This window comes from Mustela putorius, unplaced genomic scaffold, assembly GCF_011764305.1.
Source record: "Mustela putorius furo isolate JIRA1106 unplaced genomic scaffold, ASM1176430v1.1 tig00003858_pilon_pilon_pilon, whole genome shotgun sequence".
NCBI classification, from domain to species: Eukaryota; Metazoa; Chordata; class Mammalia; order Carnivora; family Mustelidae; genus Mustela; species Mustela putorius.
This window is the reverse complement of record NW_025422010.1, coordinates 18,187,256-18,208,303: the sequence shown is the minus strand read 5'-3', so window position 1 is coordinate 18,208,303 and position 21,048 is coordinate 18,187,256. Positions and strand designations below refer to the sequence as shown.

General features: G+C 35.5%; 1 protein-coding gene across 1 annotated transcript in view; it reads right to left on the bottom strand.

Moving 5' to 3' along the window:
• Window positions 1-21,048, bottom strand: part of MIB1 (MIB E3 ubiquitin protein ligase 1) — a 136,227-nt gene that overhangs the window by 76,019 nt on the left and 39,160 nt on the right. The window contains exons 7-10 of the mRNA XM_004742825.3: window positions 15,557-15,740; window positions 8,552-8,696; window positions 5,939-6,072; window positions 2,631-2,738 (exon numbers count right to left, since the gene is read on the bottom strand). Of these exons, the coding sequence (XP_004742882.1) occupies window positions 2,631-2,738; window positions 5,939-6,072; window positions 8,552-8,696; window positions 15,557-15,740 (571 nt within the window). The remainder of the gene's footprint in view (window positions 1-2,630; window positions 2,739-5,938; window positions 6,073-8,551; window positions 8,697-15,556; window positions 15,741-21,048) is intronic.

Here is a 21,048-nt window from a genome sequence, read left to right as displayed (position 1 = left end):
AACCTGAGGTATAAGTATCCCTTTCTCCCACTATTTCTATAAATTATATCTGCCTACAATGGTTTTTATTTTTTATTTTTTTTTTAATTTTTTATTTAAATTCAATTTAGTTAGCATGTAGTGTATTATTAGTTTCAAGGGCACTGATGTTATAGGCAACTTATCAGTTGCCTAAAACACCCAGTGCTCTTTATATCAAGTGTCCTCCTTATTGCCCATTACCCAATATCCCATCCCTCACCTACCTCTCTTTGCCTACAAGGGTTTTTAAAACAGAAATCCAGAGAATGGAAATCCAAATGAGGTGTATGGTTGAAGTCCAGATATATCTCACTGATCTAGTAATAGACATAATTTTAAAACTTTCTCAAAGAAATTATTTACAAACACTTACCTTACTGCGCCACACCCCAACTCCAATCTTAATGGGTTTATAGAATCAGCTACCCATGTTTTGTATTTGAATTTAGTTAAGAAACAGTGCCAATTTTGTTCCCACCCCCACAGCTGCACTGCCATTGTGCACAACCCCTCATGTGAATAAGAAGTCTTTAGAAACACAAATGGTTAGATAGTCCCATGTTGTCTGCTTTATTAATCAAATTCTGAATCAGAAAGCACAGTTTATAAAAAATAAGGCAAAATATTTTACTTATGGCCTCTTGTCTTATTAGCTATAATCAGAAGGGCTTTGGTATGTTAGTAGTTCTTGCTATTTTAGTTGCTGGATTCATTAAATAAAAAATGGATATTTGGGGCACCTGGTGGCTTAGTTGGTTAAGCATCTGCCTTTGGTCCAGGTAATGATCTCAGGATTTAGGACTGAGCCTCAAATCAGGCTTCCTGCTCAGCAGGGAGCCTGCTTTTCCCTTTCTCTTTGCCCCTCCCTGCTTGTGCTCTCTCTCTCAAACAAATAAAATCATTTTTTAAAAAATGAAGTATTCAACTCGGGAAATTTCATTCCATTTCCCCAAGCTAGATGGAAACAGTAACACAATAAGTAAGTGTCTTCCATCTACAAAATACTAAATTTAAATTAAGTTTTTCATTACTGAAAGAAATCCTGTAACATATACTGGGTTCCTAAATTCATAACCAAAAAAGATGTGAATTAAAAATTACTACTGTGCAGGGGCGCCTGGGTGGCTCAGTGGGTTAAGCCTCTGCCTTCAGCTCGGGTCATGATCCCAGGGTCCTGGGATCGAGCCCCACATCAGGCTCTCTGCTCTGGGGGGAGCCTGCTTCCTCCCCTCTCTCTGCCTGCCTCTCAGCCTACTTACTTGTGATCTCTGTCTGTCAAATAAATAAATAAAATCTTAAAAAAAAATTACTACTGTGAAAACAAAATCAAATCATATAATCTCATTCATAGAGATATCACAGTAATGAAACTTATAAACATCTACTTGCTACTTTAAAACTCAAGCTTTTTTAGACAAAAAAGAAAATTCCAACATCAGAAATGACTTTATGTACAACTACAATACCACTGATTCTTTAGTAGCTGTACAACCAATCAAAACACACTCAATCTAAGAAAAAAGCAAAAATAATGTAAGACTTCTCTTTTCAAATATGTGTCTTTAAAATTTTTTAATTAATAAAAACAGGCTGGCCCACTAAGTTAGTCCTCAGAAATTCAAGTCATTTAGCTTCCTCAGATGAGAGTATCATTTGGACAAAATTACATCTTTCTGCCTAGTCTAAATTTACTAGGATTTGACTTATTCCTAAATAACCTTTATACTGTAACATGTGATTTTTTTTAAAATAGTTTGCATTTTAAAGATTTTATGTATTTATTTGACAGAGAGAAATCACAAGTAGATGGGAGAGGCAGGCAGAGAGAGAGAGAGGGAAGCAGGCTCCCTGCTGAGCAGAGAGCTGGATGCAGGACTAGATCCCAGGACCCTGAGATCATGACCTGAGCCGAAGGCAGCGGCTTAACCCACTGAGCCACCCAGGCGCCCCTGTAACATGTGATTTTAATGTATTTTCTCAATAATGAAGTTATAGTATACTGTCACAAAGGACAACATCCTTCATAACACACAGAGAAATTATCAACTGAAACTCCAATGACAGTAAAAAATATTCATTTCCCTTTTAAAAGACTATACTCTCAATTAAATTAAGCATATATGCACATATCTAGTGATAAACATGCTCTGTAAAGTTTTCAAAGATCCACATTATAGTCAAGAAATAGTAAGACTAAACAAATTCTAATTTACTGATTCCCTTATGAGATTAAAATAAAGCCCTCTGAGTGTCACTGATCAGTAAAAAATCTTGACCTACATGATCTATATATTCTCTTTCCCTCAACTTCTTTAGTATGATTCTTGGATGAACTCATCTGGGCTTCTTGTAGCATGGTGGTCCTACTATATATAGTAAAGGAAAACTCAACTCCTATCTTCACTTAGGGTTATATCTACAGTATTGAGAGATCAAAGAGAAACAAGAAATGCTTCAAATTATCTCTTGTCAAATTTTTCTTTCCAACCAGAAGAGCCTTAGGTGATTATTAAATTTTAGGAAAGAAAGCAATTCATTTTATAATATAAAGTACCATTTATAGAACATTAATTTTTTACTTAAGTATTTTTCAAGCTTAGTTTAATTACCTCTGCTTCTACATCCACATTTTGCTTCAAAAGTAACTTCAAAATGTCAACATGTCCATTCTGACTAGCAGCTTGCATCGCTGTGTGACCAGCACATTGTCCATTTACCTAAATAAAAAAGAAAAAAAAAGGATGAAGAATTGTCACAAATCACAAAAGAGCCAATATATAGTATAGGTTTAAATCTGCCACACTGAAAAAAAATTAAAAAAATAAATCTAGCACACTGTATGATTCCTTGAAAGTAATTTAGGATGGTGTTCCATATATCCTAGTACAGATCACCAGAAACTTTCCTCTAATCTAAAGAAGGGAGCAGACGCTTGTTTTTTTAAAGAGGAAAGTTCCATTGTTCAAAGAGCTATCAAAGCACTCTTTTAGCCAATCTGCAAAGCTGAAAAAGAAAGGAAGTGAGAGAGTAAAGTAAGTTATATTTTGTATATTTATTTCTATTTGAATTATTAAAGTTCAGAGTCTCTGCTTAAATGGAAAAAAAAAAAGAGCAATGAAGTAAATGGAAAACTTTTAAAAAAGATACTGTCCACTATATAAATAAATACAATTCAACAAATATACTGAATACTAACTGTGAGCCACCTATCATGAGGAACACATGAATGAATCAGTAGGGTAGCTATACACAACTATGACATAGAGCAGTAATTTTCAATGTTTTCTTCACTTCGCTGATGTTGTATAAATAATTTCTCCATAACATAGTGCTAAATGCAAAAGCACTGGTTAATAGCTATTGTTTTTTTTAATAGTTTTTTTTTTTTTAAAGCATTTATATCCCTGGATTCCCTCACTCCACTCTGCTAAGTTAGTGGTCCACCTTAACCGCTAGCAGAATTTATTCTTTAAAAAAAAAAAATTTATTCTCTGGAAAGAGTAAAGTGTCCCTAGCCTACAGAAACCAAGCACTGTTATCATTGGGGCAAAGTACTAAAATCAGAAGTTTCATATAAACATTTAAATGATGAATGCTGAGAATCCAAGCCCTCTTCCCTTTCTCACTATTCATGAGCTTGCAGCCAGGTTTATACCCTCTATGCAGGAGAATTAAGAGACCACTCTAGGGAGTCAGACCAGCCCAAGAGAAAAGACCTAATGGCTAATGCCAGGAGTAACCCAAGGAAAAAAATGAATCCCGACACAAACCATATACCTTCATAAAAACTAACTCAGAATGAATCATAGATTAAAATGTTAAGACATAAAACTCTGAGTCCTACAAGATCATAGATGATGTCTTTGGTGTTATATCTAAAAAGTCATCAGCAGGGACGCCTGGGTGGCTCAGTTGGTTAAGCAGCTGCCTTTGGCTCAGGTCATGATCCCGGCGTCCTGGGATCGAGTCCCATGTCGGGCTCCTTGCTTGGCAGGGAGCCTGCCCTCTCCCTCTGTCTGCCTGTGCTCACTCTCTCTCCCTCTCTCTCTGACAAAAAAAAATAAAAATATATTAAAAAAAATAAAAAGTCATCACCATACTCAAAAGTCACCTACATTTTCTCCTATGTTACTATCTCTCAGAAGATGAAACGAACACATACCTGATGTGCCTGAATGTCTTGGGAGATTAGACAGTTAGAAGCTTGCAGAAGAATTAGTTATAACAATATAGATTACAAACAAATGAAAAAAACATTAAACTATGTCTGAAGTTAAGAGGGACTGATTGGGAAAAACTGTAAGTGAACTTCCTAGAATAAAGGAAATGTTCTATCTAATAGGGGTGTGAGTTACATGTATGCATTTGTCAAAACTGATCCATGTATTTCATTATATATAAATTACACCTCATTTTTTTTTTGATAAAACAATTATGAGCAACAAGGAAAGTAAATGGTTTTATAGGAAAATACAATCTAGCATCGTCTAGCTCAGATATGAATGTCATTTAAATAATACCATGCACAATTAATTTTAATCTTACAAAGTCACCATACAACCTAACCACATTAAGAAGCTGAGAAGAGTGTGTGAAGGGAATGAGCTGGAGGTGAGAAAAAAAGCTAAATCCTCATTTTCACAGTGAAGTATCAAAAGGTAACTCCTAAAACATAAAAATCAAGAAAAAACAATAGAAATATGTTATTAGAAGATGTGGAGGTAAATATATGAAGAAAATCAACTGAACAAGGTGAAAACAGTTGTCTCTGAAGAATGGGTAAGTAGAATTGAGAAGGAAATGTTTTTCCTAACAAACCTTGTAGAACTATTTTCTCCCTTTAAATGGTTAGAATGGGAAGGCTCCGTAGCTCAGGGGTTAGAGCACTGGTCTTGTAAATGTTTAGAATGTATATTGTTTAAAAAAAACTTATTTAATAATTAAATGAAGAAAAAAATAGGTATAATTTAAATCTGCTTGGTTGAATATAAAAAAGTCATTTGGTACTTTGACAACCAAAATAAAGTATTTGTAATATATCACACAATCAGGAAACCACTGTGCTGTGCTGCTGCAATTGACATCTCCCTCGTAACTGAAACGCCTCACGAGCTCGTAGGAATATGATGTTGTGCTACTCCAACTACAATCTCTAGGCCAGCATGGAACATCATCCTGGTAGCAATAATAAAGCCAATGAATGCCTACCTAGAACCAAAATGGCCCACCTAAAATACGGCTTACGTGAAAGGTAAAATACTATAAACTATTAAGATTTACAAAATGCATGACTTCTGGGGCACCTGGGTGGCTCACTCAGTTAAGCGTCTGCCTTTAGCTCAGGTCATGATCCCAGGGTCCTAGGATTGAGCCCCACACTGGGCTCCCTGCTCAGTGAGGGGCCTGCTTCTCCCTCTCCCACTACGCCCCAGCTTGTGTTCCCTTCTCTTGCTATCTCTCTGTGAAATAAATAAATAAACAAAATCTTCTAAAAAAAATGCATAACCTTTAATTGTTCTGCACTATAAACTATAAAATAGTCAATTTTCACAGGAAAAGGTTTAGATTAAATGTTTTGAGAAGAGGGATAGAAAACTGTTTATAAAATTTATGAAAGTACATGTAAAAGACATGATAAGATGACATTTCCATGAGAAATGGAGGACAACAACCACTTGAAAACCTAAATGCAAATTTTGTCAACCATAAATTTAAAAGGTCACAGTGTTAAAATAAAAATGTCAATATATTTTAGAAGAGTACACTGATGATTTCCAGCGTCTTCTTTAAAAATACTTCACAAAAACAAGAGGAATAGTTGAACCACATGTAGAAAAATCTCAATAATTATTGAACTGTTATGTTCATTATACTGTTCTATTTTTGTACATGCTTCAAATAATTTTTCAATGCTCACATCCACATCTGGTCTTTTTAGCAAATCTTCCACTTTAGCAACATCTCCATTGGCAGCAGCCTTAACTAATTCTTCATTGAGGTCACCAGATTCTTGGGTTTCAAATAATTTCTTCAAGAGTTGGGAGAGTCTTTCTGTAAAGCATCAAATAAAGCTGCTAACACAGGAGGATCTCGAACCTTAACTACTAACAGATAAGTATTACCCACATAACTGTAATACATACTTATCTTTTTTTTTATAATTTCTATCATTAATATTATTTTCATACTATACTACAGATATTACCCAAGCAAGTTATAATACCAAATAAAACTGCATTAAATTCCAACTCTTAAGTATTCCCAGTTTTCTTCATGTATTTCAAGTTACAATTTCAGAAAAAGAGTTACATATAAACAATATTAAGATTTAGAAGTCATACCAAAGATAATAACAAATGAATACACTACAATGGAAGTATCCTAACAATACATACTTTCTTTCAGGTTTTAAGCATACCCTACCTCAGAGCTCTCTGCTACACACATTAGAATAAATCAGCAAATCAATTATTCTGATTCAAAAGCAATGTAATCTCTATAATATTTGGGGAAATGTTTTAGGGACAAACCAATTTTCCGTTGAAAATGGCCATCTAGGTGTTAACATATTTCAACAGGTGCCACGTGATTAGTACTGACTAAAACAAAAAAGAACTAGGGATGTATTTACTCAGATTCTTTCATAAGATTTTTTTTTCCTAAGTAGCATTCATCAGTAAAGAAACTACCAAGTTCTATTCCTTAATTCTTGAATCTACTTAGTGGAAAGCAAAGAAATCACGAAGTGAGGCAGAGGATCAACACCAAGTCCAAATTATTTGAGTAGGATATTAACTATTTCTCATTCTTTGTATTAGTAGGTAGTCACTGACTGTGCTGTGAAGCCATCTAACTACAAGGTAAAAAAATAAACACTGCCTGATTTAAATTTTAAGCACACCAACAAATTACATCAGGAAGGAAGAAACAGCACCACAAGTAGAAAGCAGTATAAAATAAAACCGGAGGTCACCTAATGTTTTCCTTTACTTTCTTAAAATTTAATTATGGCTCTACCTTCTTTTCTGAATGATAATACATAGTACCCTGCAATATGTTCTAGAATGAATTGAGGCTATGTGTATGTAAGGCTAGAGCACAGGAAGGACAGACTTTGGCATGAATCTACCCAAACATCCAGCTTTATTCATATTTCAAACGATTTCCTACTTATTTTCAACTTATTCACATTTCAAGATGATTTCCTACTTATTATTATACATTTTTATATGAATAACAACTCTTATTAAATAGTGAGAGGACAGAGGCACCTGGGTGGCTCAGTGGGTTAAGCCTCTGCCTTCAGCTCAGGTCATGATCCCAGGGTCCTGGGATCGAGTCCCGCATCGGGCTCTCTGCTCAGCGGGGAGCCTGCTTCCCTTCCTCTCTCTCTCTGCCTGCCTCTCTGCCTACTTGTGATCTCTGTCTGTCAAATAAATAAATAAAATCTTAAAAAAGAAAAAAAGTGAGAGGACACCTGGGTGTCTCAGACAGTTAAGCATCTGCCTTCAGCTCAGGTCATGATCTCAGGGTCCTGGGATCAAGCCCTGTATCTGACTCCTTGCTCCGCACGAAGCCTGTTTCTCCCTCTGCCTGCTACTCTCCCTGTTGTGCTCTCTCTCTGACAAATAAATAAATAAAATCTTTTAAAAAGATAAAAATAAAAATAAAATAAATAGTAAGGAAGAAACCATGGCTGATATGTAAAAATATCCAGGAAGAAGGGCGCCTGGGTGGCTCAGTGGGTTGAGCCGCTGCCTTCGGCTCAGGTCATGATCTCGGGGTCCTGGGATTGAGTCCCGCATCGGGCTGTCTGCTCAGCAGGAGCCTGCTTCCTCCTCTCTCTCTCTCTGCCTGCCTCTCTGCCTACTCGTGATCTCTGTCAAATAAATAAATAAAATCTTTAAAAAAAAAAAAAAATATATCCAGGAAGAAAGCCATCTGCTAGCAATAATGTTGAAAATAAAAAGAGAATAAAATAGTCTAAGAAAGTGGTATTTCTTGTCAGAAAACAAAAGTTCTGACTAAAGAGTATAATGATGAATTTCAGTTATCTCAGATTTGATGTGGAAACACCTTCAATATTATGCCCCCAAAAAAGCACTTATTTTCAAAAATTTTCCAGGGTATACCTCAGTCAGAACAAAAACCATTCATCAGGGACACCTGGGTGGCCAATGGGTTAAGCCTCTGCCTTCGGTTAAGATGATGATCTCAGGGTCCTGGGATCAAGCCCTGCATCAGGTTCTCTGCTCTGCAGGAAGGCTGCTTCCCCCTCTCTCTGCCTGCCTGTCTACTTGTGATCTCTGTCTGTCAAATAAATAAAATCCTTAAAAATAAAAAAACCTCATATAAAAACAAAAAACAAAAACCTTTAGAAAAGTATAGAACTGTCAACATTCAAGTGAGGTCACGTGATCTGGGAGAAAATTAAGAACACATACAACATTAGCTGTACAAGAGAACACAGAAATTAGCAAAGATTCTAATGTAAACCGTATTACTTTTAAAGACAACAATACAAACATACCACCAGATGCGTTGCTAATGGCTGATCCTGCAGATGCCACCTTGGAAACTGCTGCTGGATTATACGTCCAAGATGTTCCACAAACTTCCACCTTTAAATCACTGTCTGAATAAATCTGTTGTACTCGGCCAACTTTACCTAAAGTCTTTCAAAAAAAAAAAAAAATTAGTTCATGTTCCCAAGTCTAAAGTACATACCATAGGGGAAAAAAAACTCAATTGTTAGCTCTTACATGTTTAAAGTATTAATTTTCTTTTGTTCCTAATGAAAAAACTGTTAAAGGACAACATATTCAAGTGGTTATTTGTTAGCTACAAACTTGAAAGAGTATCTTTAAAAAACATTTTAATTGGGCAACTGTCTCAGGTCCCCTCCATCTGCTTTGTACTATCACTCAATAAACTTTGTTCTATCGCTCAATAAACTCTGTACTATCGCTAAATAAACTTTGCTTTGCTGTCCACCAAAAAACCGAAAATAAAAAGCATTTTAATAAACAAAACTATAGTACTTCCACAAAAATATAAAATCAAAAATAAGTCATGACAGTCTATCATTCTTAAGAATTCAAAACATTTTGCTTTTTGATATCCAAACTTTTTTTAAAATAATTTTTTTAATTAATAATGTTATTATTAGTCCCAGGAGTACAGGTCTGTGAATCGCCAGGTTTACACACTTCACAGCACTCACCATAGCACATACCTTTCCCAGTTCCATAATCCCACCACCCTCTCCCTACCCCCCTCCACCCACCACAACTCTCAGTTTGTTATGTGAGATTAAGAGTCTCTTATAGTTTGTCTCCCTCCTGATCCCATCTTGTTTCATTTATTCTTTTCCTACCCCGCAAGCCCCCCACATTGCCTCTCAACTTCCTCATATCAGGGTTGATACCCAACCTTTTAACCCCATAATCTTATCTTACATCTTGAGAATTTATAAATCAAAAAGTCCAAAATTCACCACCAATCTAGCCTAAAAAAATAAAACCTTGATTTCTAAAATAAACTATACTTAACCAAAAAGGTACTCAGTATCCATTCCAAGAGAGAAGTATGTAGAAACAATACTTATTAAGTGTATGGGAAAGGGGGACACCTGGGTGGCTCAGTTGGTTAAGCATCCAACTTGACTTCGACTCAGGTCATGATTTCAGAGTTGTAGGATGGAGCCTGGGGCTCCGTGCTCAATAGGGAGTCTGCTTAAGATTCTCTCCCTCCCTCTGTCTCTCCTTCCCATGTATACTTTCTCAAATAAATCTTTAAAAAAAACAAAAAAAGAAATATATATATTATATATATATATATATATATATATATGAATGAATGAAAAAAAGTCAACTGGGTTCAGAACGTAATTAGCAGCAACTCTTAACCATGGGCAGATACTGTTCTAATAACTTTATACAAATTAACTCACCTAATACATATACCCTGAAAGTAAAGCGCTATTATTAGCCCCATTTCAAACTCCAGTCCAAAACGCTTTCCCTTAAGCACACAGAACAGCAAACTACAATACTAGAAAATTGGTGAAGAAAGTGATAATATCTGACTACTTCCTAACAGAGTAGACTGTCCTTCAATATGTTATCCTTTGCCCTTCCACAGCATGTGACTACAACTACTTCAAACTATCCCCTTAATTTCTGGATGGCAGTCTAACCTTTTTACATGTTCCTTCTTTTTCTCCACTCACTGGCTCCTTGTCCTTTTACAGATCCCTAAATCTATTTGTTGTCCCCCAAATTTTGTTCCTTTGTTTTTTACTCCTCTTCCTTAAAAGTTTAATCCACTTTGACAACTATCACCTTATTACTAAAAACTCCAAAATATACTTCTCTAGCCCTATTTATTCCTACCCCTGCCCCCTAACACACATCAATTTTATAAACTCTAACTAGATATTTTCTCTTGGAATTTTCCATCATCTCAAACTCTACGAGGCTGCATTCTTTGTTTTTTCCCCCTTAACTGTTTAATTATAGTAAGTCTCAAACATACAAAAATACGTAACAGTATTTTGAATCCCCACATACCCATCAACTACTTTTAACAATTTTTAGCTCATGGCCAATCTTGTTTCCCCCTACCATTCTATTTCCTCCTGTATTTTTAATCATGTAAACTTTGGGGGGGTGGAAACTACTACTAACAACCCTCCCCAAATTATCAATTAACTCTGTAATATCATAAAATACCAGTGTTCAAATTTCCAATTCCCTCATAAATGATAAAATTTTTCAGTCTGCTTAAATCAAGTTCCAAATAAAATCTATACATATATTTTTCTCTGCCAATTATTTGTTGAAGAAACAGGGTTATCTGTCCTATGAAGTTCCTTACAATCTGGATTTTGCTAATTGGTATAATTTAAATAGTTCATATCTCTTTACAGAAAGAAAGGCTACTCCTCAAGACTGTAATCTGGGCACTAAGTTTGGTTATTGTTACTAGAATGGTTACTGTTTCTAAGTCTTTTCACGGACAGAACTAGGAAACTGTGGTAGGAGGGTGTTTTGTCTTGAAGATAAAATAAATCACAAATACATAAACCCTCTTCCAATGCAAATTCAAGAGTACAAGGTTTTCACTCAGCCTCTTTTACGTTACATCCATATCTCATTTTCCCACCCTGATCATTCTGGTTCTCAAGGCCACTTGGGATAACAGAATTAGAATTACCATGTAATTACTCATTTGGTTTTTTGTCATATCATACATACAACAATCTCAGGATAATAATATTAACACTATCACAAACAACAAGATCTCTGAAAACTGTTGAAAATTGTTAAAAAATTGTTTTTTACATGTAGTTCTTTAGGGTATATTCTTCCTAAAAAGATACAAATTACTACGCTTAAAAATCACTTGTACTTTTCACTCTGTATGGTTATACCAACAAGATACACATTTAAGTTTGTTTACTTCATTTTCCGCTTTTAGGAATTTGATTTTGCTTTATAATTGTATAAAATATGTATCTGGTTTCAAATCAAATCTATAAAACAAGACATATTCAAAGACATCTCCCTTCTACCTTTGTCCGCCATACCACATTCCTTCTTTAGATGGAAACATGTTTTTTGAGTGTAATGGTTAATTCCTCCATTGTCTGCTTTCTTCATATAAACTCTGAATTATCCTAATAGTTATATTTACAATAATACTAAGACATAATGTATATATACAAAACCTAATTTCCTCTTAAAAAAAAAAGAGCCAGAGTATGTTGGTCAACTGGTTCCCGTATATACAACACTGAGATGAATCACTCATGTTCTTAGCCTTACCTTCTTTCTCCCACAATATTTTGATTTAAAGTTACAGTATTTAGTTCCAGTTAATAACCAGAGGCAAGCAAACGGTTTACTAAACTTTCCATAGTCTCCCTCCAATCCTAACCTATTTTTTGACAGTTATACTTTATCTGTGATGATAGAACTTATAACCATTACACAAACTCTAACCCTTCCTTTAACTATCATTTACTCTTAGTTCAACAAATACATACATATTTAATGTCTACCATGAGCCCTTAAATTGGTCTCTCTCCAGTCATCTTGGCTGTCTGAGACATCTTCTAATAGACCAATCAGAAAAGGCTAATGAGAACAAAATTCTCTGAATTCTTATACATTCATAGCAATTTATAGCCTTTATACTTTAAAGTCAGTTTGGTTATAAACTCTTAGCTTACATTTTTGTTCCTTGAATACCCTAAATGTTATTTCATTGAAATCATAAAGCATTGAGATCAGATTTTTCTTTCTCTTTTAAAGTAAAACTTGACTTTTTTTCCTAGATACCCAAAGACTTTTTTTTTCTTTTCTTGAAGATTCAGTTATTTTACCAGAATATGGCTCAGTGTTTTGTGTTCTCAGTTCCCCCAGTATGCAATGTGTCCTTTTAATATTTAGTTTTAAATCTTTTAACTTGGGGTTTTTTCTGAAATTTTAAATTTTAGCAGTTGTTATATTCCATTGCTTTGGTTTTTATTTTTCCTTTTCTGCAAGGACTCCAAATACACTACTATTAGATATATTTGTCACTTTCCTGAAATACTTTTTATCTTTTTGATTTTAGCAATTTTTCTTCTTTTTACCTTGTTTCTCTTAAGGCATATCTGTCATATTTATTTGATCTGTGTTGCATCAAGCTTACTCTTCTCTTTCATAAAATTATCTTCCTTTCCTTCTTAATTCTTTCCTAAGTTCTGTTATCTCATTTCTAATTATGATCTATTTTGTTCTTTCATCTTTTATCATTTTAGTTTGTTGGCTCATTTTGAATCTAATGATTCAACCTAATGGTTTTAGTTTTATGTGCGTATCTTTCTAATATATTCTCATTTGTCTATAAAGAAGTTATGCTATTCCTTGTCATTTTTCAATAACTGTGTATAGGGATCTACTTGTGATCCCTTCCAACTTTTATCTTTCATCTGCACCTACTGTCTCCATTCTAATAAATTTGGTCTCTATTCCCTCAGTTCTTCCTTAATGGGAAGGCTCTCTAGAGGAAAGGAGCTATGGCTGGTTAATTTTGAGAGTTGTCAGACCCAGGCATTTCCAACTCCTTTAACCTTTAGCATGGACCTATTACCCTCACCCCAAAATGGAGTCTGAAAGAGTCCTCCCAAGGCTGTTGTTTCTACATTAATCTAGACTAGCCAATGAATACTTGTTAGCAATGTTGGAGTCCCTCTGTTTTCAGGGCCATCCGATGCCAATTAATTCTCTCTGCTGCTGGGCAGACAGATGTAGATCTAGTAGCTGTCAGTATTTTCTCACTACTAGCTCGTATTTCAGAGTTCAATAGGCTACTCTGTAACCTGGTTTTTATACAGATGTTTGCAGCTTTGGTTTTTTTTGGTTATGCTAATCCAGTTGTTGACTATTTTTATCAAGATGATTTGGGAAGATTAAAATTCTACACAACTACCACTGGAATCCCAGAATTCCCCTACAGATATAATCTACAGGTTTTTCTTATACAGCAACTTACTATGGGAGACCGATGACTTGGGCTTTGAAGTAGAACAGGTTTGGGTTCAAACTCCAGTTCAGAATCCCAGCTCTGACTTCCTCATCTTTAAAATAAGGATGCCATACCACCACCTGCTTATAATATTCCCAGGATAAATAAAGTCTGTGTATGTATCTATGTGTGTATACACGTATGTTTGTTCACATGTATGTATATATTCATCATTTAGCACAGTGCTTAGAATAACTGGGCACTTCAAAGACATAAGCTGTTACATATAAGGTGTCATTGCTAAGGGGAAAAACAAAAACATCTTGACTGACCCCTGGGACTAGTAATACATTATATGTTTATTTAAAAATAAAATATTAAAAAAAAAACCTAAATCTTAAATCTTAAATCTAAATCTAAAAAAATCTAAATCTTAAATCTTGAATCTAAAAATTCTTAAAATAGTATATGTAACTCCTATAAAAGCATGTCAAAAATTACATTTATGTAACACCACACTATAGTTAGGCTTAAAGACAATCGATATATTTTTTTAACCAACTTCAATATCAAAAGCAAACAGATCATATGCTACTTAATTTTTTGGACAAAAATAAAGTTCCAGGGCGCCTGGGTGGCTCAGTGGGTTAAGCCACTGCCTTCCGCTCAGGTCATGATCTCAGGGTCCTGGGATGGAGTCCCGCATCTGGCTCTCTGCTCAGCAGGGAGCCTGCTTCCCTCTCTCTCTGCCTGCCTCTCTGCCTACTTGTGATCTCTGTCTGTCAAATAAACAAATAAAATCTTTTAAATAAATAAATAAATAAATAAATTTCCAAAATACAGCTCCTACAGAACATACACAACTACCACTTAGTCACTATGTTAACTAAAGCAATAAAAAACACAAGCAGCATCTGCAAACTATGAAATGTCTTCGAATGAAAGCACCGTAACAATGAATTTCTTTTCTTTCATTCACTGTTACATCCTTGAAGCCTGACAGGCACATTTTGCTAAAGTATCTGCTGAAGGATTAAGGTAGGAAGGAAGGATGGACTGATGGAAAGACAACACACCATGAAGGATGGGAGCGGGACCTGGACACGATGGGAGGGAGCAGAGGACTAAATGAGATAGGCAATGGGGCTAGACAGGAAAAGGAGGTGCTAGCTAGGACAGGCACTAGACAACACATTAGGGTGCAGGGATGAGACATGAAGAGGGATGGGAGGGAAGGTACTTGGTAGAGGAAGGAGGCACTGAATGGGATGGGACCTGGGGGGGACAGGAGAGGACCAGTTAGGTGACTGGATGATAGGAGGACATAACAAGGAAAGAAGGGGAGAGGATGGAAATGGGAGTACAGAGCAAGAATGTATGGGGGGGGGTGCGGCAAAACAATATGAGGAGGAAGGCAGGACAGAATGGGTAGTACAGAAGGATGGGACAGAAAGACACAGATGGAGAAAGAAGATAGATGCCAGGAGGGTAGAACAAACAAACTTTTCCGTTGTTGCTGAACATTTGGTGAAAATGTACTGAATGAATAAATTAAAAATTAAACCGTAACTCTTTGGGAGCAAAGCCACCACAGAAGGCACACATTCAGAGTTGTTCTTTCACACTCTGTGTTTTAGAGAGCCAGGCCCCCAAGTGAGAAAAGCAGCAACGGTCCAGCACTGCTGGTAACTGGATGAGCACATCTCTCTCACTCTGGGGTTAAGAATCAGGAAAGTCTCTGTTGCCTTCAACCTACATGACATTCTCTACTAACAACTCTTTCAAAAAATATTAACTGCTGCCATATTTGGACCTTCCTGGGCTAATTTAACTGGAACAAATTAGAAAGAAAAAGGCATTAAGTATGCCTAGCGGCCAAGGAAGAGTACAATTCTCAAAGGTTTATGCTAATTTATTTTCCAAAATTAAAGTATTTTTTAAAACTACATTAGCATAATATAACTCCTCATCTAAAACTATTTTATCATTCCTAGTCTGAAACTATTTTAGATATACTTACTGGGAGCATAGCTTCAGCCCATTCTCCATGTCCTCTCTGTAGAAGTTTGATTCTTTCCAGATCGTAACAAACTTGTACAAGATCACCCACTTGAAACTGTGAGGTGCCTCCTTCTGCACCCTGAGCAGCATCCCCACTTCGGACAATGTTTGCTTTCGTGAGAACAGCAGGATTGAAGGTCCACCTAAAAATCAAGACAAAACTCAAAATGGGTAAGTCTAACTTAATTTTAATATAACATTCTTAGTTAAACACTGAAGGAAAAATTCTGTGACACATCAACAGAGTAAAGCAATCCTTTGCAATGACAACTTGCATGATACGTATTTCTTTTTATAACTGTATCATGTATCATGTATAACTTTTAAGAAAAGACTTATCTGTAATCACCACCCTAATATACTTCTCTCTTGCTTTCTTTTGCATGTTTCAAAAATTGTTATAAAATACATACTTATTGTTAAGTATTAAAACATTTCAGAAACATATAAAGTGAAATTTCTATTTCACACAAACACACCTGGATCACCATTTCCTATCCCACTACTAACCACTGTTAATACTCATTCTAGTGTCAATTATGCTCCAATTAAAAACAAAATCTAATGAAATTAGGACAAAAATAGACATCCTTGAGTATGTTATTTTATTTTTTATTAAATTTTCTTATTTTTTTATAAACATATAATGTATTTTTATCCCCAGGGGTACAGGTCTGTGAGTGCGCTACTACTTTAATGCGCTAATATTTATAATGGAGACAGAGTCATTTCCTTTTTCATAAATAGGAGATTTTATATATATCTCTTTTTCAGTGTGACAGATATAGTACTACTTATTTCAATTCACTGGCCACAGCAGCAGTCCACTGCAAGATTATACACTAAAGCAGTTGGCCATTTTCCTACTGTCATTTAAAGTATTTTCAAATTTTCACTATGACAAATAATACTATAAAGAACATCTCTCCATGAACATCTTAGTACACATGAGGTCAGTATTTCACTAGTGATTCTTAAAAAGCTACCTAATCATAGAATATATTTGCTTATGATTCTGATAGAGCCAAATTTCCCTAGATAGTGCAGCATTTCTCTATACCATTAATAAGCTCATGGATAAAAAAAGTACTACTTTCAACTTGTCACACATGGGTATTTCACAAGATTATAATCACCGCCTCAAAACAAATCTGGATTCTGATTTCTTCTTTGCTATACATAAGCATTTGTCTATGTTGCTACCATCTTCATGACTACCATTTTATTGACTACTTAATATTTTATCAAAGAGGTACCACAATATATAACACATTTCCCCCCAGTCCTATATGTCACTCCACAGAAAAAAGGTTCCCCAAACAAGTTTTTACAATATGACATACTATTCCCTCCTCCCCTTAATTCAAATGGTCATCAGCATATAAAAGACTCTAAGAGATCATACATATAAAAACTTACTAAGTTCAAGTAACCATGTAAGCAAACTTTACTTTCTAAAGCAATCACAAAGAGAAAGAAGTGCATCTGACCAGTTAAGAAAAAAAAAATCAGATATGCATACATTTTCTTCTAGCCTTACAATCCTGGTGCTTTTTACTTTGCTCCCAATACTCCAAAATTGATGAGACCTATGATAGCACCAGAGCATGACAGCACTCCCTCAAGTTGTTCCCTCTGCTTCCAGTGTTGCCTCCCTGATGAAAACTCCATCTTCTAAACTCACTCCACAGGTAATTTTCTCTCTGAAGTTTCTTCTGATTTGCCTCATTAAAATCACCATGCTTCAGAATACCGTTAATACTCATCCATCATAATTACTTACACCATTTTAACACAGTTCTTCCTGGTTTTGTCTATCCAAACTAAAAGGGAAACCCCTTCAAAGCAGAGGACCATATCTTGTCTTTGTACTCCTAGCACTGATCATAGGGCTAATACAGGTTAAGTACTTATAACATTTTTGTTGAAAAAAAGAGCAACAAAAAAGATTGATTTTCTAGAATGCAAATGTCATATTTCTGTTGACACTACTGCCCGAGAAAGAATTCTGACCAAGAAAGAATTTGGCAAGCAATAATCCCAATTTATCTTAATATTTCCAAACAACAAACAAGGTAACAAAATGTTAGTAAAAAGTAACACTAAATGTTTACATGCTAATCTGAACTTAAATTGTGTAAATTTAAGATTTCCTTCTCTTTTTATTAACAGCTTTGAGATATAATTAATATACAATTCACTCATTTAAAGTGAAATTGGTGGTTTTAGTATATTTGTAGACTTATATATCCAAGTACTATCTAATTTTCATCATTTTCATCACCACAAGATACTCCAAAATGATTAGTTGTCGATCCACATTTACCTCTCACTCCAGCCCTTAACAACCATTAACATACTTTGTTTCTACGTATTTGCTTATTCTGGATATTTTACATAAATCACGTAATACGTGACCTTTTGTGACAGGCTTCTTTCACTGAGCACAATATTTTAAGATTTATCTATATGCAGCATATGTCAGTATGCCATTCCTTTTTATGGCTGAATAATATTCCATTATATGTATGCATCTTATTTTTTTTATCCATTGATCAGTTGGTTGACATGTGGGTTGTTTCCATATTTAGGGTGTTATGAATAACACTTACACAAAAATTCATGTATAGGTTTTTGTGTGGACACATGTTTTCAATTTTCTTGACTATAAACCTAAGAGTGGACCAGCTAGGTCATATGTTAACTCTATATTTAACATTTTGAGGACCTACCAAACTGTTTTCCAAAGCATCAAGACCACTTCACATTCCTACCATCAATGTATGAGGATTTCATTCTCATTTCTCCACATCCTCACCAACACTTTAATCACATACTTTTTTTATTTTAGTCATTCTAGTATGTGAAGTGGTATCTCACTGTGATTTTAAATTACATTTCCCTAGTAACTAATAACATGGAGCATCTTCTTCATGGGTGTTAACTCCTAACCCATACTGTGACTGTATTTGGATAGGGCCTTTAAGGAAATATTAAGATTAAATAAAGTCATAAAGGTGGGACACCAATCCACCAGGACTGATGTCTTCATAAGAGGGTCTGTTCCTCTTATGAAGAGAGAGAAAGGTCTCTCTTTCTCTCAGCATGCACAGAGAAAAGGCCATGTGAGGACATAACATTCCCTTACCCCAGCAGTAAGAAAACTGATTTCTGTTGGTTAAGCCATTCAATCTGTAGTATTTTGTTAAAACAGCCTTAGCAAATTAACACAATGCACTTATTGGTCATATCTGTATTTTCTTTGGAAAAATCTCTATTTAAATATTTTGTCCATTTTTAAAATGGGTTAGTTGTCTTTTATTGTTGAATTTTAGGAGTTCTTTGTATACTCTAGACACAAGTCCCAAATCAGACATATGATTTGTAAATATTTTCTCTTACTCCATTGTCTTTTCACTGTTAGCTTCCTTCAAAACACAAAATTTTTAAATTTGATGATGTCCAGTTTTACTTCTTCTTTGGTTCTTCTGCTTTGGAGGTCGTATGTTTAATCCAAAGTCGCACAGACTTACACTTCTGTTTTGTTCTAAGAGTTCTATAGTTTTAGCTCTTACACTTAGGTGTATGATTGATTTTTTATTTCATATTTCTACATGGTAATATAGTTGGGGTCCAATCTTATTCTTTGCATATTGATAACTAGCTGACTCAGCACCATGTTCATTTCATTGCAGCTTTATTTATTGAATTATTTGAGGTATGACTGACATATAACATTAGATTAGTTTAAGGCATAGAACACAATAATTAGATGTTCATATGAGTATACCTCATTTTATTGTGCTGCATAGACAGTGTTTTTATAAATTAACAGTTTAAGGGCACCTGGGTGGCTCAGTGGATTAAAGCCTCTGCCTTCAGCTTGGGTCATGATCCCAGAGTTCTGGGATCGAGCCCCACATTGGGCTCTTAGCTCGGCAGGAAGCCTGCTTCCCTCTCTCTCTCTGCCTGTCTCTCTGCCTACTTGTGATCTCTGTCAAATAAATAAATAAAATTTAAAATTAACTAACTAATTAATTAACAGTTTATGGCAACCTTGTGATGAGCAAGGCTACTGATGCCACTTTTCCTATAGCTTTCACTCACTTCCTACCTCTATCACATTTTGGTAATTCTCACAGTTTTCAAACATTATATTTGTTATGATGATCTGTGATCAGTGATCTTTGTTTTTGTTTTTTGGTTTTTTGCTGGATCAATGATCTCTGATGTTACTACTGCAATTGACTTAGGGAGCCAAACCCATGTAAGACAGAAAACTTAAGTCTATAAATGTGTGTGTCTGGATTGCTGCAAAGACCAGAAGTTTACCAGTTTTACCATCTTTCTCCCTCTCCTCCAGCCTCCCAATCCCTGAGACACAACATTATTAAATTAGGCCAATTAATTACCTTACAATGGCCTCTAAGTGTTCAAGGGAAAGGAAAATCACAAATCTCTCACTTTAAATCAAAAGCTAGAAATTATTCACCTTAGGGAGGAAGGCATGTCAAAAGCCTAGATAGGCTGAAAACTAGGCCCCTTTAACAAGTTAGCCAAATTGTAAATGCAAAGTAAAAGGCCTTGAAGGAAATCCAAAGTGTTACCCCAGTGAAAACATGAATGATAAGTGAAAAAGTCTTATTCCTGAGATGGAGAAAGTCTGAATGATCTGGATAGAAGATAAACCAACCACAACATTCCCTTAAGCCAAAGCCTAATCCCAAGCAAAGCCCTGACTCTCTTCAATTCTGGGAAGGCTGAGAGAGATCAGGAAGTTACCAAAAAGAAGTCTGAAGCTGGCAGAGGTTAGTTCATGAGGTTTAAGGCAAGAAGCCGCCTCCATGACGTCACAGTGCAAGGTGAAGCAGCAAGTGCTAATGGAGAAGCTGCCCCAAGTGACCCAGAAGATCTTGGTAAGATCATTATTGAAGGCGGCTACACTGAACAACAGTGCTTCAGTATAGACAAACAGCCTTCTCTTGGAAGAAGATGCTATTCAGACTTTTCACAGCTAGAGAGGAGCAGTCAGTGCCCACATTAAAGCTTTTAAGAACAGGCTGACTGTCTTGTTAGTGGCTACTGCAGCTGGTGACTTTAAGGTGAAGCCAATGTCCTTGACCATTCTGACAATCCTAGGGCTCTGAAGAATTATGCTAAATCACTCAGCCTGTGCTCTATAAAGGGAACAGCAAGGCCTGGATGACAGCACATCTCTTTATAATATGGTTTACTGAATATTTCAAGCCCACTGATGAAACATACGGCTCAGGAAAAAAAATTCCTTTAGAAATAGTGTAGCATTGACAATGCATATGGTCACCCAAGAGCTATGATGGAAAGCACAATGAGACGACCGCTGTTTTCATGCCTCCTAATACAACAGCATTCTGCAGCCCACGGATCAAGGAATAATTCTGACTTTCAAATCTTATAATTTACAAATACATT